This window comes from Solea senegalensis, linkage group LG16, assembly GCF_019176455.1.
Source record: "Solea senegalensis isolate Sse05_10M linkage group LG16, IFAPA_SoseM_1, whole genome shotgun sequence".
Taxonomy (NCBI): Eukaryota; Metazoa; Chordata; class Actinopteri; order Pleuronectiformes; family Soleidae; genus Solea; species Solea senegalensis.
Window position 1 is genome coordinate 3,871,102 of NC_058036.1, and position 25,953 is coordinate 3,897,054.

At 42.3% G+C, this 25,953-nt stretch overlaps 1 protein-coding gene across 3 annotated transcripts in view; it reads left to right on the plus strand.

Annotated features, from left to right (window-relative positions):
• Positions 1-3,671: 3,671 nt before the first annotated feature.
• Positions 3,672-25,953, plus strand: part of rnf144aa (ring finger protein 144aa) — a 25,896-nt gene continuing 3,614 nt past the window's right edge. Inside the window, exons 1-8 of one of the 3 annotated variants that reach the window (XM_044047609.1) lie at positions 3,672-3,820; positions 4,138-4,394; positions 18,734-18,884; positions 19,884-19,988; positions 20,659-20,719; positions 22,158-22,374; positions 24,327-24,474; positions 24,794-24,883. In XM_044047609.1, the coding sequence (XP_043903544.1) occupies positions 18,750-18,884; positions 19,884-19,988; positions 20,659-20,719; positions 22,158-22,374; positions 24,327-24,474; positions 24,794-24,883 (756 nt within the window). In that variant the 5' untranslated portion in view covers positions 3,672-3,820; positions 4,138-4,394; positions 18,734-18,749. The other 2 variants (XM_044047610.1, XM_044047611.1) reach the window with 2 other exon arrangements.

Here is a 25,953-nt window from a genome sequence, read left to right on the forward strand (position 1 = left end):
CGGGGGCACATGCACTGGGGAAGGGACTGCAGCAGAACTGCCCTCAGAGACTCAGTCACAGTCTTACCTGTGATTGGAAAAGACAGGGGCACTGGGCACCAGATAGATACAATCTCTTGTTTAAATCCTCATAAGGAGCTGATCTCTGAAACAACTCTCCCTGCCTATGTGTTTTTCATAAGGTCTGGAAACCTTATTAGATAAGTGAGCTCTTATACAAACCATTTTCTCAGTCATGTAAGTTTTCTGAGGTCATGATACATGATATTCCATTAGGCAAAGCTCACTGGCAGATAATAGCTTCAGCAGAGAACAACCAGCCATCGCTTTAGAGAGACATCTATACATCAACACTAATTATGTATGTATTTATGAGGTAATGGCATTAACCTGTGGCATTCAGGTCTTCCATGACAATAACCGGGAAGTCTGGTTTACCTCTGGCCTCCGCTCTGCTGAGCAGCGGCTCCAGCACTGACTTGGCCCCTGGGATGATGTCACCACACTGCAGCGCAGGCAACATCCGTTTGCTGCTGCGAGAGGAGGCAGGAGGGAGTCATAGACTGTGATACACATGAACACACACTTCAGTGGGCCACCTGCCACTGATAGATTAATGGAGGACACAAGTGCTCTGGGCCACTTGGTATTCACTGCTATACCTTCCTCTAGCACAGGAGAGCGCCAGTTTTCCATATCTTCTGTGTGTTTATGTCACAGGTATGAGTGTTTAAAAAGGAGTCCATGACAACCCATCATAAGCCTCTTTAATGGTGTAGAAATGATGTTGAGAGCAGATGGGTGATTCAATGGCGCTTGTATTTACCACATAATAAACCTTTGATTCGCTGGCTCTCTGTGCGTCGACCACAGATGCCGAGAGCGCAGTTGACTGTCTTCACCAGCATGAACCGAGGAAAAGTAACGAAATAACGGAAACTAGAGTTTAAAAATAACTGAAACTGAATTGTGTGTTTATAAAACGTCTTGTAAATGTATTTCATGCATAATCCTTTTGGGTTCATATGAAGTGCCTTTATTCTTTATAATATAAGAAGTTGTGTATTATTCCTGCAGCAAAAAAGGGTGCACCTGCAGCACGGATCTGTGAGCACTAAGGGTTCAAATGGCATCTTTTTGTGACACAATACTTGTGATCTTTTTGAATCTTGCACCTGGCAAACACTCCATATTACAAAAAACTAAAACTAGCAAACCCGCTTTAAAAACTTATTAAAACTAACTCATTTTAAGTCAAAATGAAATAAAAACTAAAACTCATGAAAAATCCGAAACTATAATAACCTTGGTATGAACACATAACTAAGTCAAATTGTATAAAACCTAGTTTAAGAAAAAGTTATAAGGATGAGGATCTCTTAGATTAAACTTGACAGAAAGAATCATCAATGTTTGGCTCAAACAAGGAATAATTGTGACTTCTAAGCATATAGAAGTTGAGGAGAGAATGAAATTTGAGCAAGTATAGGATTGTAAACACTAGCTTCAAAAGAAGCAAAGAAAGATGGTTAGAGAATAGATGAAAAGTCAGCAGCGTATTAAGAAAAAAAGAACATATTTTAAAGCAGATTATTGAAAATCCAGCTGTAAAAAGTGTCCTTCAGTTTATTCATTGAATCTCAAACATGGACAGAGACGTGACAGATATCATAACGGAGCTCACCATACTGTCTTCAAGGCAATGATGGTGCTAGAAGATTCTGAGGGGTGTGTGTGTGTGTGCTGAGAAAGACGTGGCGTCCATGCTCACGAGTGCAGTGTGTGGCCCTTGCGTCATGCGGTCCTCTCAACAGGAACTAGGCCATGCTGTGATGTATGTCAACATGTTAATCAGAGCTAAACTAAGCAGACTGGCCTCGGGTTTCCAAGTTTAGCTAGTGTTGTAGCAACATGGCAGCCACAGCTGTTCATTTAGAATCTTCTACTGGACCTTTCCTAACCAAAGAGGAGATTATCTGCATACTGTGTATCTGTGATGATAGTGACAACAACAAGACATTCATCAAAAGTTATTTTCTATATTACAGTGTTCTCAATTACCTGAAAAGAGTGTCTGATAAGATAAGATCGTGTGAGGTTTCTAGGTGAGAATACTGGTTCCTAAAGATAAATGGAATAATGCTGAAACTTTTTCTCTACAGACATGGAGGACAAATTCTCAGCCCATCCTTAAATGGTGAGTTCAGTCACATTACAACCAAGAACCATTGAGTCTCATTCACCAGCAGCTCTTGAGACACAAACTCAGTTTTTCTTAATTTATACTGAGTTACTGGTACAACTTATGTTTGACCATTATTCTCTGGCATCAACATTCTGAGAACTGCCATTCGCTGAATTTATTCTATTTTATGGACCATTCTCTGCAGATGGTTGTGTGTGAAAATCCCAGTCTGTCAGCAGTTTCTGAAATCGCCTTTCTTATCACTTCTGATGCTCCATTTGAAATCCGCCAGGTCCTCTTGACCATGTTTATATGCCCCATTGAGTTGCTGCCATGTCATTGTCTGATTAGTTATTTAAGTTAACAGGTCAAGCCACGTCAACTTTATTCATATATGTAACCCAACATCACAAACACAGTTTGCCTCGAAGGGCTTTGCAAGTGACACCCTCTATCCTTAGACCCTCACCTCGAGTGAGGAAAAACTCTTCTACAGATAAAAAATGGTAGAAGCCTCAGGAAGAGCCACAGAGGAGGGATCCTCAACTGGTATTAATATGATGAAGTATGAAGTAGCAAGTGTACATATTAAAAATGACAAATATTTAGGAAGAAATTTCATAAATATTTAGCTTAAATGCAGTATATATTGTATATACAATTATATTTTTTATACTGTCTGATATTGTAATGCATGTTTGCTACTTGCTTTTCTTTACTGTCTGAGCTGCTGTAATACTGCACATTTCCTCGTGGTGGGAGTGATACAGGAGTTTCTTTTCTTGTCATCATGTACGCAAGTTAAGCCTACAGTCACAAATCTGGGTTTTAAAATGGACAGTGATTTGAAATTGCACCGTCAAATTGGTGCAGTGGTGAAGTCCAGCTTTTTTCACTTAAGACAGTTGGCAAAGGTAAAATCCATCCTTTCCAAAAAGCACTTTGAGACAGTAATACATGCCTTTATTACGTCTCGCCTGGATTTACTTTATTTTGGCGTCAGTCAGACGTCCCTCTCACATCTCCAGCTTGTCCAAAATGCTGCTGCGTGTCTTTTACCTGGAGCGAGTAAGAGGGAACACATAACACCTATTTTAGCCTCACTCCGCTGGCTGGTCGTGCACTTTGGAGTTCATTTTTTAATTATTTGATTAGTTTTTAAATCCTTAAATGGTCTTACCTCTCTGAGCTGCTTCATCCTTACACTCCTGCCAGGTCTATTAGGTCTTATGTTGGTTAGGGGTAGGATTAGAAAGGCTTTAAAGTGTGTAAAACATTTAACAACATGGTGTTTTTTCTGCTTAATTTAACTAATTTCGTCTAAATTCTACACACGGCCTTTTAAAAACCTAATAACTGTGTGCATGGTTTGTACCAGCAGAGGGAGGAGACAGTGGCTCATACATTAATGTAATTTAATCAAATTGTGTTTACTGCGTTTGTCCAGCAGGTGGTGCTGTTGTGTGTAAAAAAACAAAAAGACATGGGCGCCGCTCTCTCTCCACTGAGCGGCAGCAGACAGGAAAAACCCTCTCACGGACAAATGGCGTCTCTCCGGTGCGAAGCAGCTGATTTCCTGCAGAGCGCAGCAGCAGCAGCAGCAGCAGCAGCAACAGTAGCGCGGACAATAAAGAGGTAAACACACACACGTCGAGCCTCGGACTCCTCAGCAGCGCCACACTGTCCACTGTCCTGTTTACACGGCCGTGTGCGTCGCGGGCTCACGGTTGGACGCTGCGGACTCGTCGCTAGTCGTTGTCCCGCTGTACAAACAAGCCTACTGTCAACCAAAACAGACAGGATAGTGTCAGCTGCAGCGCAGCGCAGCGCAGCGCAGCTTCTCTCTGCTGTGCTTATTTATCCGCAGTCTCTCTCTCTGTGTGTGTGTGCGTGTGTGTGTGTGTATTTTTCTTGTTTTTCGCCGACGGTTGTGGGTGTCACTGTTTCACCAGGGCCTGATCTTTGGCGCTGCTGCAGGCGACAGTAGCAGGTCAAATGTTTCCACCCCGTCGTTGGAGGGACACATAACGAACATGGGCATCACCCCTTCAGAGACTTCCTCCTCCTCCTCTTCCTCCTCTTCCTCCTCCTGCTGCCCTGCCGCCTGACTGACTGACTGGCCGCCTTCGTTAATCCACTTCAGGGGATCATCTTCTTCCAACCCTTCCTGAGGTTTCACCATCAAGACGGCGTTATCTCAGAAAGCCAGGTATTGTTTTTGTTGTTATGTGTTGACTTCATGTAATGCACTATACAGTAGCAGCTGCTGGAGCTCGTGACCTGTCTCAGTTATTTAGTGTTCAGGTAAAACCTCAGACCACCTGGGTCAGCCATGTCAGCAGTGACTTCTTCAGTCTATAGTCGGTAAAAACAAACTCCATTTTGGTGTTATTGTTCTTTTAAAGGAATTGCCTTTGGAATGACATCAGGAGGGTTTTCAGTGTGTGTGTGTGTGTGTCTTTGTTGCTTGCTGACACTTGATCAGACTTGCTGTAATTGTTGTTCCCCCTCAGCCTCAGATCATATCTGGCCCTCCTTTGCAGCAGCTGCAAACAAAACAAGTGGTTGCATCTTGAACTTGAACCATTCCATGCTCTGAGTGTGTGGAGCGTGTCTCTGCTGAGCTCTGAAAGGCCACTCACTTGGCTGTTTTCCATTTTAAGCAGCAGTCAAGTTTTTATACAGTAGATATAGTTGTGTTGCAGAGCTTTAGAGGTGCACGTGTTGCTGTACCTGCTGTACCTGCTGTACCTACGTTCTCATCTCAGGTAGGCGAGCGTTTTTCAGTCTGACGGTGATGCGTGAGCGTGAGCGTCTTGTAAAATTGTTTGAGAATGTGGGCTGGGCATTATTTCGATAATGGTATATATTGTGTTATCATTTCCACTTTGAGACACAGCACTTTATGTAGTTGCTGTTAAATGTTTTATCTCAGATTTGTGACGAGCTTGTGTTGATTGTTTTTACCGTGAAGATAATTGGTTACTACAACTTTCACTCTTTAATCTGACATTTTATCACAACATTTTTGGCCTTATAACCTTGCCCCACCTTGTTTTTCTTCAAATGTTTGTGTCTATGAGTGCTTCGGTTTAGGAAACGTGTTCTAAACGATATTGTCTTTCCTATATTTAATGCTGATTATCAGAAATCGGGGCAGCTGATGGACAAATATGATCATTATTATTATTATTATTTAAAGAAAATTGGTTGAAAGTGTTGAGCGGTTTACTTTTACTCTCAATTTGATTTAAATATAACGCCTAAATCTTTTTAATATGGATTTTGTGTCCGCACTTAAGTGATATGAATAAAAATAACACATTTCTCAGATGTTAAAACAATAATGGGCCATAGTAAATTATTAAAAAAATTAGATAAACCATCGATTGGTCCGCCTCTATCATAAACCATGGCTTTTAACGTCCCCCTCATTGTCTGTTATTGATTCCCTCTTCAGTTTCATGCTTCTTGCAGCTTTAATAGCAGGAGCAAAACATTGAAAGACACTTACTTATTCTATGTACAGTGCACACACACACACACTCACACAGTTTAGGGAAAGTTGTGTCTTTCACATGGAATTTCACTGATGCACAAGTGATGTCGTTGCTGTAGTGTGAGGCACTCTTTCCATTCTTCTCTCGTGGGGGAACACAGTTAGTGCATCATGCCACTATAACCCACCCTGTTGCAGATTTGTTGAAAACGAGAGAAAGATGTTCAGCACAAAACAGTAACAGATTCCTCCGAATGAACAACGACAGGCAGACACGTTCCCGGAGGAAATGTGTTTACTTAAGAATGAGAAGGAATGAGGTTATGATGCCCAGGACTTGCTGTGTCATTCCATTACATCCCAGTGGGAGTACACACATGGTCAAAAACAAGAAGAAAAACATTTTAATGTTGTTGTTTTTTAATTAAAATGTGATATTTGAGACAATGTTTGTATCTCATAAGTTATGATGTCAGATTACCATAACAAAATTTAGGCCCACCCCTAATAGATAGAGAAATGTCATTCACTGGATACATTTGGTATCAACTCACCTTTTATAAAGGAATACTTTATAAAATACTTACCAATTTGCATTTAGCTTTGTATTACTAGAACAGGGGTAGTGTTTTTGAAATAATGTGCTTCCCAACCTCTGTTTCCCTTGGTCCTGTTAGCATAACTGTTAGCAAAGACGGCGGACACTGTTAAAGCCCACATAGACCGGAAGCTCCAATTAATGCTGCGTTTGTGTGTGTGTATCTGCGTCATTACCTCGTTTATGAAACCCTAAAGTTTCAGAACAAACAGTTCAGCCACTGCTGAGAAAATAGTGTTGTATTGTTTTCCTGGGCTCTGCGAAGCGGATCGGCACTTCCTTAATTTGATGTCGTCATCAGAAATCCTCACCACTCCTCTCACTACCGTAGCGCCTCCTGGTGCGGGCACTAGTCTGGGCATATCCGGTTGCATACATTCAACCGCAGAAGAAGAAGAACTACTCTCGTTGTAGCTGCTGAGATGCAGAGCATCCACCGTGCCAGAGGGGGAGCTGTGTATCTGAGAGCTGGCCTATTTATTATGTCACTTCCAGGTACCTGGCCAATCACAGGACAGTGGGAAAGCTCTCGTTGGCTGGCCAATCACAACACAGTCCACGTTCTGGGGGTGTGGTTTTGGTCTGAAACAGCGCGGCTGACGAGATCGTCAGTGAGGAGATATTTTGATCGGCTCGTTTGCAGCGATTAGGAGGTTTTTAACCATGAAGACAAGTTAATATATGTAAGTAGACCTCCATAACTAACATATATGTGTGATACAAGCATTCTATGTCACCTTTAACATTCTGGGAACGAGTGGGTCTAAAAAGTGCAGAATTAGCGTTGCACTGGTTGGCAAAAAAGAATGATAATGAAGATATTTCTCGACTCAGGGAAAACTGAGGTTGGGACGCACAATTTTTCAAAAATACTACCCCTATTCTAGTAATACAAAGCTAAATGCTAATCGGTGAAGTATTCCTAGCTCACCTGACAGTCTGTAGTATTTAGGCTTGAGGATACTGTCATTTTCAAGTGCCAGTTTACCTTCTTCTCAAAAATATTACCTTGCTTTTCCAGATCTGAATAAATCTGAGACGACATTCTGCAATACCCTGTCTTAAAGTGAAGAAGCGTAGCCGCCCTGAAAGAGAGATGAGCTAGATACGTGACACCCTTTCGGTTTAAACACTCCTAATCACTAATAAGAACTCAATTAGCGTCTGTTTGCATTGACCTGCTAAGTCTTTCTTCTCTACTTAAGGAGGGTGTAAGGGCCCCGACGACTCTGAAAGTAAAATCACTCGGGTTAAGTAGCTGCAGCTGCTCCAGACACTCAGGCTTTTTCAGAGAACGTCACCACAGTGTGGTCTTGTTAAATCGCGGCTTTATTCCTGTGGCACAGACTTAACTAGGAATCAGTTTGGTGTAATCTGATTTCGGGGGGTTGTCATCTGCCTGTGGTGCAGCCGGGTTGCCAGGGATTATGCAACATCTTAAATGTCATTTCACCAGGGTGTTGTATGTGTTGAAGGTGGTGCCAGTGTTACTGTGTGTGTGTGTGTGTTTGTTTATTCTCACAGTCAACAATGCAGTGGTACACGGCATAGAAAATGATGTTTGTTGCTGCGAGAGTGTTTTACCGCCTCGTGTCATGGCTTGAATCATGCCAGTGAGGCGTGTATTAGGATGAGACGTGGACTTTTATGAGAACAGTAAGCAATGCTTGTGCGCAATGTGCTTCTCTCACACGTCCGCTTGACATTTTTCTTATTTACTCTCAGGTATGGCTCGCAGTGTGAGCTATTGTTATGTAATAAATGCACCACGGATTCTGTTGACTGCCTGATGCTTTCCTCGATCCAGCATTTCGGGATGTGTAAATCGCCTCAGGCCTCCGGTGCTGAGTAAATCCCACACAAATAAGCGATAAAGCCAAGTCATTTTAGGCAGAAAAGCAACTCCAAACAAATATCCTTTTTCTGTTTTGACTGTGAGCTTGCAGATGTGTCTTAATCTTCTTCATACACTGAAACAAAGAAGCACTGATGAGCTGCTTTCAGACTGCAATGCTTCATCCATCCATATTTACTTACGTACTGACTCCACAGTGAGGGACAAAACTGTTTGTATGTGATGATATATTGTTTTGATTCCTGCCCTGTTGGCATTTTTCTAGGCCCAACAACATTTCACTTTCTAATGTTTATTGAGTTCAGTTCTTGTTGACGTCACATTTTCCACTACACGGATTCCTTTTTACAGTAAACAAATTGAAATAAAAGGTCAGGAAGAAATATTTTGCAGAGGAAGATATTACTTTTCACACCCGCGACTGCCTGAGTTCCAACAATAAACCACGTTTCATGTTCATTAAAGGGGTATAACTCACACTTCAGCTCAACTGGGAATCAGCCAATCCTTTGCTCTTACTATGTCTGCCTCTATCACTGATGCTCTCCACCTACATGTGAAAGCGGCGGAACACAACACGTTCAGGGTCCATACTCTGCTGGGAGGCGTTCTTAGAAACCACTAACAGGATGAGTCAGGAGGTAGGCTGGGATCTGGAAGTGTCAGCGCTGAGCCAAAAGCTGCCGCAACTTGTGTGTGGCGTGAAACACGAGCGAACGCTGCGGGGGAAAGTAGGCAGCGATGAACAGCGTGGTCATCAGGAGACATTCAGTAGCATGATGTGATAGTGTGCTGTCATTGTTTAGGCCTTGGAGCCATCGAGACACTTTGTCTGCAGCCTCATACTTTTGTCAAGACATCACGGGATGTTTGTGTATTGTGTGTCAACTGTTTAGCTGATCAGCTGTGTCCGGTGCACCGCTGTTCTTGTCTGGCAAGGATAACGACCTTTATGTTAAGATATGTGCGACACAGCGTGTTGAGTTGACTGTTAATGAGAGAGCTGCTAAAAGACAATGCAAGTGTATTTTCATTGGATTGACAGCCACAGTCTAAGGTCACATCTAATGGTCCGCTAGACTCGATACGATTGGAGGTTGCAACGTTCAAGAAAACTCACTCATCTATTGATTAATGCTTACTAGCAGTCGCAATATATTTTTGTCTCACCATATTTCTATTTCATATTTATTTTGTTTACCCACAATGCCCTGTGTTATAGTCCGCTTCTTGCCTTTGGTTCACTTGACACAAACTAAAACCTACGTTTTTAGACAGACCAGAGTTCGCTTCTTCCAAAAGAAACGGACTTTCCGGACAAACAAACTATTAAGAAGGGTTGGTGTGAATGCACCCTAAGGGGAAGTGACAGGATAGTTTTACAGCACGTCATCTGGTCACACACTGGTGTTCTTAAGTTGGGGATTTTACCCCTCAATTCACAGTCGACACTAATAGGGCCGTGAGTACTGATTACTGACCCAACTGCAAACACATGTTACCAATAGCCAATGAAAAAGAGAAGGTGGGACATGGGAAATAGCTTCAGAAAGCAACGGGAAGTAGCTGAAAACAACAATGGCGATGTTTGTTTACCCGGTTGCTTTCGTAGCGAGAGTTGGCTTAAGTTGGTTTCGTCATTGAATGCGGTGGAATGTTGGTGTGTACTCTCAAGTGTTTCCAAAATTGGTAACGACTGTGAAAGTTGTGTAGTGTGTCCACAGCTTCAGAGACACGGCACTTGTTTAGCGACCAGTGCAAAGGCCATTGTTTCTGTCCGAATACAAAGTGGCGTCATGTGTCACTTGTGCTGTATCTTGTCTTCCTCTGCGGTTGTCCTGTTCATATGTCAGCCATACTCTGTGCATCTGTCAATACTGCAAATATTTAACAATACTATTTCGTTGAATGGATTGAGGTTACTGAAACACTAATCCTTTTAGTGTGAAACAAATACAGGACATGTTGTGTTTGTGTCATAGATTTCACTCAAATATGTAATATAATAGACCAAGAGATTATTTGACCAAATTTTAAACCCAGATATGTAGGTTTTTGTGTTGCCAACATGTCTCCCATGAGTCCATACTTGTCCCTGTCTCTGAGGTCAAAGCTCAAGCTGCTCCATTTAGCACAGGCTTGCAGAACTTTCAGTGTTGATACTTTTGTTTGTTGTTGTTGGAAATGTTGGGACCTCTGCACTCATCAGCCACCATAGTTCACATTTTGTGTTTGAGGCAACAAGGCCAACAACAGGACGCCGTCACATTTCCTACGGTCGTTTTTAGCTTCCCTCCCCTCCCCGTGTGTCTCTGTAGGGACTAAGACACTGTTTGTTTTACAAAAGCAGAAGCTTCAATAACAACGACGTTAAGGAGCTGCAGGACAGAACCAAAAGTGAGACACAGTGTGCTGTTGTGCTGAGATATGTGAGCAATCTCTCTGTTCATGATGTGGCGTTGAAGTGTTTTCAGTAGAGAGTCTGCAAAGGAACGAGGAGGCCAAAGTGGCTGCACGAGTTACTGGGAGGACACATGCAATTGTGGAGCCTGTGCCCTTTTGTTTTCTGTTGCTCTCACTGCTTGTGAATTGTTTAGCCCATCACCAGGCAGAGTGTCGTCATAACTTATCGACTCGGGCTGAGTGTCTCTATTTTGTAGAGGTTCTCTTTTTTTCCCCTGACTGAATAATCTATAGTCCAGATGGTGTGGCGAGACATGCAATTAATACACGCTATGCCTTAATTATTTATTAATTCAGTGACACGACTCCATTTAAGTGTCTCGGTGGTTTGTTTGCAAAATAGTAATGATAATAAATAAGTTGCCTTTCACCTTTTCCTTAGTAGGACACAGGCATGAAATCCTCATTACATTGCTCACCAGTATGTCAACACGGGGCAGTGCTTCTCTTGCGAAATCAGAGCAGAAGGGTGTGTTATTGTCTGTGTTCCAAATCACAGGATGTGGAAATAAATTAGTTTAGGTAAAGTATAGCGAAACTTCTTCACCCAGTTAGGCAACCATTGCAGTGTAATTATCAGTGTGTTATATTGTTGTATTCTGTGTTGTTGTACTCTTCACAAACATCTCTTTAACAGGGATCCCTCTATACTGCTCTCATTATACCAAACGCTTGCTTGTTAACACTGAGCCAATGTAATGTCGCCTCAGTGAGTGATGTTCAGACAGTTCTGCAGTCAGAGGCGTGAAAGTGTGACACAGCAGCGTGAGGCTCCATCCACGCTAATCCATTTTAGTTGTATATACAACTGGGCATCTGTACTACTCTGAAGGTTTTGAGTGCTTAACTCAGTCAGTGGTTGTTAGTGAAAGCTGCCGGCGTAGTTTTAGCACAAGCATCACATCATCAGCCACAGCAAACAGCGGTGAATACAACATGCATTAAGAATCACAAATGTTACACTTTTAAGTAATATTTACACACAAGAAATAATGTGGTCTTACGTTTCATGAATGGTGGTCCTTGTTTATGATGTTTTTTGCAACTAAACAACCTATTGCTTAGTGGGAAATTCGTAAACAGCCCGTCCATGAGCTCTTATCGTTCTAAAAAAGTAAGAATGGCAGTTCACACCACTCTTTGCAGTCGACTCACAAGCCCTAATTGGGTCTCGAGTCCAATCTGAATCTCAGTGTGAGTCAACAAGGTAGAGTCTGAGGGCGCTTTCACACCAGAGCTGTTTGGTCCGCTTCATGGGCTTGCAAGTGAACCCTGGTGCGGTTCGCTTACAGGCTGAAATGCAAACAGACTATCCAGCGAACCAAAGAGAGGAAGTGAGGATTGGCTCGCTGCCTCGCCTGCTGCTCATACTGGGCAGTTTCTTTTGAAAAGTAAAAACAGAAACCCCAAGATGGGCCAGTAACTGTATTCTGACAAGAAACAATTTCAGAAACACATACTCATTAAGTGAATACAAACCAGACCCAGAAGACCGATCAGTCCATGCACTTCCTCTATTCTAAAGATATTCAGCAAGAGACCAAGTGGACATGAGGATTGTTATGGCATGCTGTATATACCCTGGCATAGCCACTGTCGTTCATTCTCCAGCACAGCGCCTCCGTGTCACTTAACATGCCCAAATATTTGTGGGTGATTGTGCAACTCCTCTCTTGTCCGGCCCTCCGTGTCACAGACAGATGGTCGCTGCCCCCAACCGCTGCACCTCCACAAAGGCACGTCGCCTTTCACGTTCAGCAAGCGAGTGAGCGAGCGGTCCAAAAATAGAGAGAGAAAAGTCCCTGTGTGTGTGTGCGTGCTTTGGGTTATGAATGTGGGTCAGAACAGAGAAAAACACACTGTCCTGCATTGATTCACATGAGTATTTATTTACTGTATACATCAATAACATTCTACTCCATGTGGCTGGAGATAATACTGTGATGACTTTACTTCCTGTACTGAAGTTTCTGCATCTTCTGTCTGAAGACATTTAAAGTTTATGCTGCTGAACTGTTAATTTATACAAACACGTACATTTTTATGTGGGAAAATCCAGTCTGCTCCTGGAAATCTGCACGTGACTGTGTTTGCATGCATGGTTTAGTGCGTCTGTGTCTGTTTGTTTATTCCGTGCACGGTTGCCTGGTGGGAGCCTCCACAATCAGGTGACAAGATGTAAGCGCAGGCAGCGACGGTGAGCCAAGGGAAATTGGCTCATTGCCTCTCTCCTCATCTCCAAGTCTTTGCTCTTCTTCTCTTTTTCTGCAGCAGTGGACACGCAGAGGACATGACATGAGAGAAACTTTTAAGGCCAAACTAATTGGCCATGAAGAGCAGGACCAGGCTCTTGAGGGAGGAAAGGAACAGGGAGGAGGAGTAGGCACCAGGATCACTAAGTGCTTATTACTGACCCTGAGATCACGCTGATTCAGTAAAGACAGGCCAATGTAGGTTGTTGTTTTTTTTTTAACTTAACCACAAATCATGGCTGTGCCTCACGGTGCCATGATTTCAGGCAATTTATTCGACACGGTTTTTGAGATGAAAGAAATCTGTGGATCTGCAGCTCCAGGGAAACAATGAGCAGGCGACTGCTGCAGTCCACCACAAAGAAATGTTGATGACAGTAAACGGATTAGGTTTCACTAATAAAGTGTTGCGTCATGCTTCTCCTGACGTTTATGCTGCAGCAGCAAATCATGACCCCGAGTGAAGCAGCTTTTTGGCTTTTCCTCTGAAACTTGAGGTACAATCTTATCAGGTGAACATGGTGCACTTTCTTTCTTCAACGAGAGTTCTCTCTCTCTCTCTCTCTCTCTCTCTCTCTCTCTGTGTGACTCGCCTAACAGGCTGACGGCAGATTCTTGTAAATCAACTGAAGGACAGCTGGGTACAGGAGTTGAAAGTGTGTTAATATGTACAGGTGCCAGAGAATGAGGACGAGAAATGTGTGGGCTGTTCCTCATCTCTATCTCTCTGTATCTCTCACACACACACACACACAGCAGCAGCTGCCAGTTGTTTGCACTATTCTTTCACATCAGCCATAGGTGAGCCACAGTATATAAATAGAGGCTTATACAATGTAGTGATTGGGACATTATATAATTGCATGAGTACAAAGTGTCAACGGAGGTAAACAATCTTCATTCTCTCTTTTCCATATGTGACCGTAGTAAGGGTGAAGGGTAACGATTAGTTGATTAATTGGGGAGTAGTGAACGACAACATTCTTTCAGCCTCTTAGATGTGAATCCTTCCTGGTTCTTTCATTTTATCTGTGACGGTGAACTGAATCTCTTTGATTTGCGGATAAAATACTTTGGGATGGTTAGGTTTGTCAGCGGATATATTAATGTGGGAAAATAATTGTTGGTTGCTGCGTCGCACTCGTCTCGAGTTTAGTAAACGAATGTTTACTAAACATCCGCTGTAATGTGCAGCTTCCTGCTGTGGACTCAGCTCTCACCTCCCGTCACTGGAGTGAGTTTAGGTGAGAATTGGAACAGCCCCAACTCTTCCAGGCTGGGCCTATGACAGTGAGCTGATTGCGCGACAGAAAAGCGTCACTCCTTTGCAACTGGTGTTTCTTCAACGGCGGCAGTCTGTTCTCATACAGAGCTCAATGTCTTGTTGAAACAGCTGCTCCGTTGTTGTCTGTTGTGTCACGCTCGATGTTGTCATTCGTAGTCGGCACCGGTGCAACATCACACCATGTATCTCGTCAATCGGGCACACTGCACGCCCCGTCTTCCAAGTAAAGTTGCTGTTGACAGTCGAAACGTGAGGGCTTTACTGTACCTGTGCTGTACTATGATGGAACCACGTATTACTTGACAGAGCCTGTTTCCAGATGAAGGAGGCCGCGTATGAATAAAGTTATGCCCTGCGGCTTTAATACATTGACTGGTTGGTACGCAATTAGTTAATTCATCCTTAGCTATTTTAAGAATCTTTATAACACTCAAACTGATTTAAACAACAAACGGACAAAAAAAGAACAAAAAAAAAACCCAGAAAGTTCTCTTGTGAGTATTTTTTTGCGTTTCATTTGATTTTCTGTGACAGTGAACCGAGTGAACTCTTTTGTTTGTGGATAAAAAGACATTGAAGGATGTCTTTTTTTGAGGTTCAGGAAGCAACAAAGAATTCTGGGCAATAAAAATAATTATTAGTTGCAGCCCTACACTGGTATATCAAGTTTAGTTAATTAATGTTAAGGCATGCATGGCTGTTGCTACGTGCAGCTTCCTGCTGTAGGGTATTCAACATGTGCCCTGCTCTCACCTGCTGCCTCTTCTGGAGTCGACTCAGGTGAGAATTGGTATCTGTGCGTTGATTGTAAATGCAGAGTGACAGCTGAAACATTAAGTATCACTGTGGTCGCACTCCCCTCTTTATTGTGTCTAGCATAATAAAGAACAAAAATAGGGACTCAGGCTGAAAGTTATTTTGAATATGTTAATGTTTGGTATATACGATGACTCCAGGGCCATTCATCGTCATGAGGTGTTCATTTTGCAGTTATATGAAAAGGCAAAGAGACCAAACCAGTTGACGTTTGCCACTGTACTTGATTGACAGTTGTATTATTACCACCAACCGTTTAAATCAAGAAGCTATAACAATGAAACTGATTGTGGCACATTGCAATTTATGACCTTGAGTGTGAAAATCCAGCCACTGTGCTAATGTTAACTTACAGCCACAGTTGTCAAACTGTGGTACGCACATGGAGGAAATAATAATAATTCAAAGTCACCTTCTCTCTCTATCGCTCGCTCCATCTTAATCTAATGTCACTATACCAGTGTGTGAAGTATGTGTGAGGAAGAGGAGGATGACGAGGGAGAGCTGTGAAAATACACCACTGTATTTTAACATTATAATGATAATGGTTTAACTCAGAGAGCTCGATATTTTTCTCAGGTGTTGCTTGATATTAAAAGTCTGAGAGCCACTGCCTTCCAGGGTTGTGCAATAATAACAAGCTCTTGACTCATCAATAGCTTGTGTTGACATGTCGTTATTAAGCACCGCTCGGCGCCATTTGAGACGCTTCGCTCTGAAAACTGGGTACACTTGAAAGCTGCTTGGCACCGTTTCTTACTGTATAATGAGACGTCACATTCTTATATACTGTGAACTATATATAGACGCCTTTTGTCTGTTGTCGTTTTATGATTCTTGAAGTTGCCAGTTAGAGGCTGACATCATTGCATTGAAGTCATTGTGCGATGCTTTTAAGATTACACTGACGCAATCCAGGTTCCTGTTACTGTATTTGCTCCTCTGCTGCATGTGTGTGTGTGTGTGTTTATTTGAGTAGTTTATTTTTTTTTATATAATGTAATGGACAGTGCAGTTGCTATAGCTGCAGAAGAGAGTTTAAATGGATGGCGTTGTGGCGTTCTGCTGGAAGAAATCCATTTGTCTCGTGTGCCTTTTTGGAGTTCCACATCCTCTCATGCGATTGTGTGTGTACTTTGTTGTATTTGTTACCTCTTTGTGACCTTTTTTCATACAAAAACACTGACCTTGTCATGACTATTAGTCCTCTTGGGGGCCAAATCCTGGTCTTTATGATTTAAGTTTAAGGCTGAGATTGGAATTGTGGTTAAATTTTGATTAGGTCAGGTTAGGGATAACACTTTATTTAGGCTTTCCAAATGAATGGAAGTCATTGCAGTGTCCTAAGAAGAATAGCTGAACAGATATCTGTGTGAGTGTGTGCACGTGTCACTATCAGATGAATGCTGCAGTAGAGTGCAGCCCCTTCACACGATGACTGACACATGGTGACCACTGCTCTGGATGGATGTTTTCTTTTGCCTCCTGTTTGATTGATTTTTCTTTTTTTCCCTCTCCTTGCTGACCTGACCTTTTCTCAGACATGCATTACTCTGCAATCCTTCTTTTGAAATGATCACACATGAAGTGCCAGAGTGCCATGTGCACCATCAGCGTTAATGTGGAGTTTTAGTTAATAATGCAGCAGAATGATCAACACCACGCCGCCTTTTCTCATAAAAACTCATTTTCCCTTTGTCGCTCTCCCTCCATCCCATCCTCAGGCTATCTCTACAATACCAAGTGCATCGACCCACTCTGTCAGTGCCTTTACAGCCAATACAGAGTGTGCAAGGAGAGGGAGTGATTCACATGTAAAAGCACACTCTATCTCAAGAAGTCTTGCTCTGTACAGCGTGAGTGTCTTTTTCTTTTTGCCACAGGGTGAAATGGTGTTCAGTCACTTAGATCAGGAGACGGCTTAAGAAGGAAGTGCCATTGTTTAAGTCATCACCTTCCCAGCCTCTGCCATTCAGCTTCTCTCTCTCTCTCTCTCTCTCTCTTTAGTTTTTCACGTTTCAAGCATAATTCTTTCCTGTGATGAATCCAGTCATCCAAGTGAGCTTTGAAGAGCTTCTTTTCTTCTTTGCTTGGGCACTTTGCTCAACGTTGTCAGGAGGAACAAAGCTTTTTACGGCTGATGCTTACCTGCATGAATTTACTGCATGTTAAAATAATGTTTAAACAATTTAAAATGAAGAAAACAAAAAGTTTTATTTAGACAGGATACAACATATTTAAAAAAAAACACTTTGTCTCAATGTCCAAAAACAGGCCCCAAAATGGAAACTATGTACGTTTTTCTCCAACTGACAAAGATGCTGATTCACCGGCTTCCTGCAACGGCATGAGTGAAATTACCATAACAACCACACGTTGGCTTTGACGTGCAACTTCTCAGCTTTCAGAAAAGTGCGCTTGCGCAATTGTGTCGTCTGCGATACGCTCGTGTTTCAGGGATAATTGTCTGACGCAGTTTTAAAGCCCTGCTGCTTTGTAACAACTCTCTCTCCAGCAGTGAGACCAAAGTCCTTTGACACTTGACCTTGTGCTGCTTTTGTGTCTTTTGTTTGTATTTTGACAAAAAACAACAGTTAGGGGTCAGAGCATCTGCCAATAATCAATAATCAATCCAATAATAGATTTCCAGGTTGGAGTCTCTCATGCATCTTTCCCTGGCGTCTCCTCAGGGATTCATCCTTTTTCCTCCAGACTTGCATACAATACGAGACTAAGATTGATGCTACGAGCAACCCAGTATTTGTCTGCAAGAACAAACAATCTTCTTAGTTCTAGTGATATAAAAATGGTGAGATGTGTCCTTGACCATTTCATGGCCTCATAGCCAGAATAGTTTTTATTTTACTGCTTGTACCTGTAGAATTAATTGGATTCAGTGGAATATCCTGCTTTTTTTCTTCCTTGAAATATGAAGCATTGAAAGCAGTGATAGACGACATGTCTGCTAAAGCAGAACTCGCTCTCTGTGTGTTTTCTTCTTAGCTCCCATTTTTGGATGGCACATGTAGACAGCGCTTGAGTTCTGGAGTGTTCACGTGAACTCTCCCCCATTCGCTGTGGGCTTCTTCTGTGTCTGCAAACAGGCAGCTGCGCGGAGAAACAGACACTGCGTGTGACCAATGAAAACAAACTGGGATGTCTCCCCCGTCTCATCTCCACTGCTGTGTTTCTCTTCCTTTCCTTTCCAGACCCTCCCTCCGTCCAAAAATGCTCCTTCTGTCGGTTGCTAGGCAGCAGAGAGAGGGCTTGACAGTGTTGACGTTGTAGTGCGCGGGACTACTTCCTGTAAACAGCTGAGTGGGTGCTCTTTGCTATCAGCTACCCAGGCAAGGAGGGAGTGAGACAAGACTGCCTAAAATAACCAATAAAAGAGATGCAGTGACACACAGTGAAGACGAGGGAGAAAAAAAAAAAAAACATGTTTCATTCTGAGTGAAAATTTCACAGGGAGCTGAGATAGCTGATGGCTATAGGAGTTTTCTGAGCCTTTGAACTTTTCTTTTCTTCTTACTGCCAGAAAGAGTGATGCTTGGCATAAAAATGAACATAGCTGGCAAGAGCAATTTAGGCAGAGAGCTGGTGTCACTCTGCATTCACAGGCCTGTTTATGTATGAACACAACTCACAATGCACTTTCAGTCTGTGCTCATACCGTCATGACAAATACAGCTCGCCTTGAACTCTGGATTTATTATGTAGATGGACGTGAACAAAACTGATTTCCCCTCTCTCTCTCTCTCTCGTGTGTGTGTGTTTCAGCTCGGTGGCAGTAAAGATGACCACGGCACGGTACCGTCCCACCTGGGAGCTTGCCGTGGACCCCCTGGTCTCATGTAAGCTGTGCCTTGGAGAGTTTCCTCTGGAGCAGATGACCACCATCACTCAGTGCCAATGTGTCTTCTGTACACTGGTGAGTAAATGATGCTCTCCTGCAGCTGCCTGCTGGAAAATATGTACATTTAAAGCATAAACGATACATAAAAAGATGTTTTTGACGTATTGTTTTTTTTTACAGTGCACTTCAAAGAGCAGGAATATTGTTTTCTGCTCAGCAAGTATTTTCACATGGCTCCAAATCAAAGTAAACACAATTACCAAAATCATTTTAAACCATTAAGAGTTATTAGGGACATTTTCTGCCGCTAGGAACAAATTAGTCACTTTTTTAAAAAAAAAAAACCTGACACGGCAGTGAAATAACAATGCATCAAAATCAATGTCTCTGCTATTATAAATATATAAATATAATTAAAATTGTCCTTGCAAATTATTGTAGTTTTTTTTTATTAACAAAAACAGTGGAGTTTAAAGCATACTGGCCTTTAAAGGGTTAAAATTTCAAAAATATAATATTTGATATGTATGTTTTCGACTGAAATAGAAAAAATATTAACTATAATGTTACAGCAGTTTTTGGGAAGGTGCCATTTTCTGCCACTAGGAACAAATTAATAAGTTTCTTAAAGGAACTCTTAATGGTTAAAAAAATAAAAGGAACACAGGAATTTGTTAAAAATATTGATATTAATAATATCATTATCTTTTGAGTTTGTATGAAATAAGTTTCAGTTTTAAACAGCAGCTTGAGGCAGCTGGAAACTGTGTTAATTATAATTACATTTAGCTACAAGTGTGAAGCTCTGGGCTGTTCAACCCAAACAGTTAGCTGACAGAAGCTTAAATAGCAGAGGATAAGAGTTTTTACTCTTGGTGACCCCTGTCACTTTATACATTTAATCCATTGTAAATAAAAGTATTGCTTTGTGCAGGTTTCGTTTCTTAAGCTCCGACAGACAGAAATGGTGATCAACAGAGACTCTTGTTTGCACCAACTTTCCCTCATCTGACTGGATACTGAACTGGGCTTAAGTTGTATTTGTGTGTCTGTCTTGTGTTTTTCTGCGTGAAGTGCCTGAAGCAGTACGTGGAACTCCTGATAAAAGAAGGCCTTGAAACTTCAATTAGTTGTCCAGACTCTGCCTGCCCCAAAAGAGGACACTTGCAGGAAACTGAGGTATGGATTTTCCTTATATTTGACAGTGACCGTTTTCCGAGTGTTTGCAACGTTTTACATTGGGTGTTGATGCAGTGTCATACTGCTGTTTTTCCTCCTTCATAAAAAAAGACGGAATCTGTTTCAACTGACATGTCTGCAGTTGTTTTAACTCCAGAATTTCAAAGCCTTAGGTCTCACTCCACCTACCATGGGTTTATTACATTATAATGAGCGTTCCTGTGGGCCTGACTTCCCAGTCATTGGGTCGATCGGAGGGCAAAGAGCTCTTCATCCTTCAGGAGTTTTGGTTGATGGACTCAGCCACTCAGTCTTTGAAGCATATAGGCTCAACATGGTTCAGCACATAGCAGCCTCCTGTTTCTAATCACTCAGTGTCACCGGTCCTTAATGGAAACCGCAGTTACACCTGCCACTTAGTCAAAGCATGTCTCTTTAGCAAAGCCTAGTTTCATTGCTGCAGTTGAAGAATAAATTGAATTTTGAATTATTCCTGTAAAGGGGATACATGGTAAGCAAGTGACAGCTTGTGTTCTTGTAGAAATTTAAATGCGATATTGTCCTGGAAATGACATCCATGTTCGGACTGTATAATTGCCTCTCACTGCTTCTGTCTATAAATATGCACGGTGACCTGCTTATTCTCCTCCCCTCTCTCTTCTCCCTGCAGATCGAGTGCATGGTGGCCACGGAGATGATGCAGAGATACAAGAAGCTTCAGTTTGAAAGGGGTGAGTCATTGTAGGAGCAGCCGCTGTGCTGCGGCGATTGGTCCGCGGTGTGTGGGCAATGATTGTCGCTCTCGAAGACACGTGGATCCTCCAAGAGATGCTGTGTTTTGCCATGACACAAAAAAAGGAATGACGGCAGTCCGTCTCTGGCACGTGTTGCTGAACTGTTGCTCTCTGTTTGAAATCAATCACTCCCCTCCCTGCAGACGTCCTTGCTATTGAATGCACACCATGGGTATCTGTGGACAGCTTATAGAAAAGATGTAAGCAGTGCTTGTTTGCTCAGTAAGTTCCAGTCATCAGCGCTGACATGTGCCGTCAACTTCTGTTTTCTCAGCCGAGCCTTTTTGACATTTTGTGACAGATAATCGGGCCCAATTTTCGGATTGTGCACTGCAATATACAACCCTTTCATCCTGTAGAAGAAGGAAGCCTCGGAAGACTTGGCTTAAATTCCTCACATGTGCAAACTATCTCCCTTTGATGGAGGCAGATCTCTTAGCATACACACATTTGATTAAATGATCCTTTCTCTTGCCTGCGTGTTGCTAACTATTCAGTGTCTGCACGTCATACTGTGGGTACAATAGATGCAGACCTTCTGATAAATGTTTGGACATCAATGCAGGAAAATATAATAGAGCTGTGGATGTGGGTTAGGGTTTTAATGTCAGCGTGTCTTAACATACATGCACTTTGACATCAGTAAGAAGCATAGAAACCCAATGATAATGACAATAATAAGTAATATTATTAGCACTGTTGCTACCAAGAGTAAACAGTTGCCAAGCTGTGCTCTCGTCTTGCAGGTTGTCCACCTACACGGAGGTGGTAACTGCACACAGTGTATGCAGATCACACTTGCTGGATTAAATACGTGAATGTTTATCAGGATACAGAGGATTTATTTTTTACATTCACTTACAGAACCCCAGCCTCCTAAGAGCTGTTCATACTCCCCTGAAGAAGGGCAGTCAGCTGTCTCATCAATGTCCCCGTCCATTCAGGCAGAACGCTTGCTGTAACCGTTCCATATTTCTCAGGCTGAGCGGAGAGTGCATGTGGAATGTGTGCTCGGAGTTCTTGGCAGAGAGGCGAAGGGAAGGGAAGGAAAGGGTACAAGGGCAAGTGCATTATGTTACAAAGTAAAAACGGAACAGGCAAAAAAAAATCACACCAGAACTGGTCTCTTAGCCATTTTGGAGAAAGGAAAGTCACACAGCAGTGATGAACAACAATGAACATTTCCACAAAAGCCAATATAATAGATAAAATACACGTGTATGAACACTTCTGAAGTACTTCTGAGAAGGTCTATGATTCCATTCTAATCTTTGACTTTTTCCAGTTGTTTTGTGTGTTTGAGAGTCAACTGATCCCTTTTTCTCAAGCTGCTGTTAAAGGGCTGGTCTTTGTGGGTTTTTTTTGGTGCCATCAGAAGTGCTACTGGACCCGTGTCGGACGTGGTGCCCCTCCTCCACCTGCCAGGCTGTGTGCCAACTAAAAGAATCGGATTCTCCAACGCTGCCACAGCTGGTCCAGTGCGCCGTCTGTGCCCTCGAGTTCTGCTCGACCTGCAAAGCCAACTGGCACCCGGGGCAGGCCTGCCAGGAGAACAACCTGTCCATTACATCTTTCCTACCAGGAGAAAACAGGTACTGCTTTCTCTCGGTTTGTCAGTGTTCATGTTTAAATATCATCTCCTATTTGTTAGACCAAATATTAGTTTGTTCTTTCCCAACCTCTGTAGTAACGTTCAGTCGACAGCTAACCAATCAAGAGTGTTGTTGATGGTGTACAGTCAAGACATTTAACATGGTGGCAGGATGCTTGATTGTTTGTTCTTTATAATATTCAATTACAAACGTGCGGAGGCGGGTTGTAATGAAGCTTCAGTGGGATGGTGTGTGTGTGTAAATCAAGCTTCAAAATAGTTTTCAGTGATGCCGTTTTTCCCCCCTCGTCCTCGTAATTTCAGTTTCTTTGCATTGCGCTTGATGTACATGGGAGGGTGCGTTATAATTTGCATTTCCGGCCCGTCCGGTGTGCAAAGACCTTTAGAACTATACATGCTTTCCCATCAGAGTCTCCAAACAAGAATTCTCGCTAGTCGCTTTTTTGAGTCACTAGAGGGGTTTGAATATTCGCTAAATATAGCGGAAAAAGTCGCTAAGTTGGCAACACTGTTTTTGCGGATGACAAGCCTGACAGGAAGTCAGACACCATTACAGCATTAGAAGTCTTATTATATATTTTTTGTAATGGTTTAGGGCCGTAATCGTTATTGAGACACAAGTTTCAGTCAATTACACACAGCCCTAGTCTGTACTTCAGGACCCATATATTCATTTATTCATCTCTTCAAGTGACGAAGGCTTTCAAAAGCTTTAAATCATGAGTTAAAAAATTGAGCGGACTGACAAGCCATCGACAAAAACTATTCGGGAAACTAGCATAATAAAGTAGTATTAAAAGTTATTTTATTTATTCCATCTCTCCTCAAATTTGGATATTTCCAAGTCTTCTTGTTCTCCTGTCAAATTAAACTTAATATATTTTGACAAAACAGTGTGAATATGTAGATTATTAACTTTATAGATTAGATTATTACTAACTTATAGCACACAGCACATCGTGTACGATTGTAACAAATGTAATAATTTATACCCCCCTGTATCTTTCAAATTCAAAACTCATTTTAAAAAAGCACAAAATTGTGTTTGTATGAATAACTTGTAACAACAGCCTACAGACAACTGTCAAGTAATGAATTAGATTTAAAGACTTGGCAACAAAGTGGCTGTACAGCACTTTGAAATAGGCTTACTTTGCTTTTTAAGAATACAGTGTCTGTCTGTCTGTCTGTCTGTCTGTCTCTTTGTGAGGGGAGAAGATGTGTGTGCACAGAGTTATATGCAGCTGACCTGTTTCTTCGTGATATCTGCTCAGTCTGGAAATGTCATCAGGTCTGTAGCGCTCGGGTCTATCTGCACAGGTTCAGGTCCAGGCTCAGAAGAAGCAGTGGAGGGGGAGAGGGAGGATTAGCAGGAGTGCTGTCATGTCAAGTTTGAACTCCACATGTTCTCCACAAGGATGTTTGGAAAGCTGGACCCTTCGTTTTTATGCCTCAACTGTACAATAGAGCAAATTGAAACATTTAAGATTACACCAAACTCTCTGCTTGTAAAACTTTCTCACTACTTTACTTTTTCTTTTGCTGAGGTTGTGAGTCCAAAAAGCACAACAAGAACATCAAATACTCTACCTTCCTACGTGAATAGATGTGCACATCATATGTAATGCTGTCAGTTGGTGGAGAAATTGCCTGGAAAATGAATGGACTTGTTTGACGTCAGAACATCGAACTGCTCGTCTCCAGAGTTCAGGAGGCAGAAATTGATTCAGACACTCTGAGCTGCAGACTAAAGTTCAAGACCTGTTCCTTTCTGGTGGTGGTGTGTTTGTTTTTAAGATGAACCGTCTGCTCCTGAACGGAAGCTGTCAAACCTTTTAGCCCACAGACTGTAAATATTGATGACTGCATTAAAGCAATCTCCTCTCTGGAAAATGTGAATGTTGAATTATTTTCTCATTCTTCTCCCCCCAGCTCTTTCTTCAAAAACGAAGAGGACGACGCACCAATCAAGCGCTGTCCTAAATGTAAAGTTTACATCGAGAGGGACGAGGGCTGTGCACAGATGATGTGCAAGAACTGCAAACACGCCTTCTGCTGGTACTGTCTGGAGTCTCTGGATGTGAGTCGGTCATTTGGCATTTTCTTTGCGGTAGAGAGTGTGTGAAGTGTGTGACAACAAGTGTTTTTATTATCAGGAAATTGTAGCTTAACCCCAGTGATAAGAAAGGAATAAAATCCACTCGAAAGCTGGACACGACAGCCTGAGTGAGACTTGGATAAGAGTGATTTATGAATCCAGAGGCCTTACATTATCTTAATTGTGTGAGAGCAAATGACTTAAGACTCATTTAAAAAGCAATTTTCTCTCCATGGCTGTCCATGTCTATCAGACTGCTAATGGTCAGTCTTTATCTGTATTCTGTGTGCATGTCTGGCAGGACGACTTTCTCCTGATCCATTATGACAAAGGGCCGTGTCGAAACAAACTGGGCCACTCCAGGGCGTCTGTTATCTGGCACAGGACACAGGTGAGAGAACCGTCCTCCTCGCCCTCCTGGCGCCCACCGTCTAAACAACCATTCAGGTTCCACCCACACTCACGCTGTTGCATGTGGCTTTCCACGTGTGCTATGGTCCTGCCTATTTCTCTCTCTCTGGCTCAGTCGCATTTAGCAGTGATCTACTATTATCTTGACAGCACAATAGGGAAAGGGCTGTTTGATCTGCACGCAGCAGCAAGTGTTCGGCGGGTAATTTCCCACCTGAGCCTATTATGTACAGCTTTTACAAAAAACATTTACGTAACACTGTATCTCTGTGTGCAGCAAGTTGAAATGACAGGTCAAATATGTAAGGCAAAGGCAGTTCATCGGTAGTGAGTTGTCTTTCAACTAGAAGGTTCTGGGTTTGGTTCCCGGCTGCGCTAGTCTACCTGCCTATGTGTCACTTCACGTTACTAATGTCAGCTGTACCAGCGGCATGTGAATGCAGGATCCCTGAAGATCCTTAAAGTCTTAAAAATGTTTGAAGGCATTGAGGCATTACCGTTCTCCAGGAACAATGAACATATCGGTTTAATTTTTAACATTAAAGTTTGATGTTTTATATTACCTGTATTTAATATCCTGACTCGCGGACATATGTATTTGTTTTGTGAGCATGCACCTAATTTTGGACGACATACTATACTGTGACATTTTTGTCTCATTTTGGACGACATGACATTTTTAGGTCATTTTGAACGACGTACTATACTATGACATTTCAGGTGATTTTGGGACACGAGCACTATCTCAGTTGGCTGAGTGGTTTGTGATGTCCCCCTTCAGACCCAACCCTTAAGGGACACTGGTTCAAATCCCATCACTGCCAGACAACTAAGACAATTTCGGACAATACAATATAGGATGACATACTATACTATGACATTTTTGACCGATTTTGGACAACATACTAACTACTATGACTTTTTTGACTCATTTTGGAAGACATACTAACCTATGACGTTTTTGACTGATTTTGGACGACATACTATACTATGACTTTTTTTGGTGATTTTGGACAACATACTAACCTATGACGTTTTTGACTGATTTTG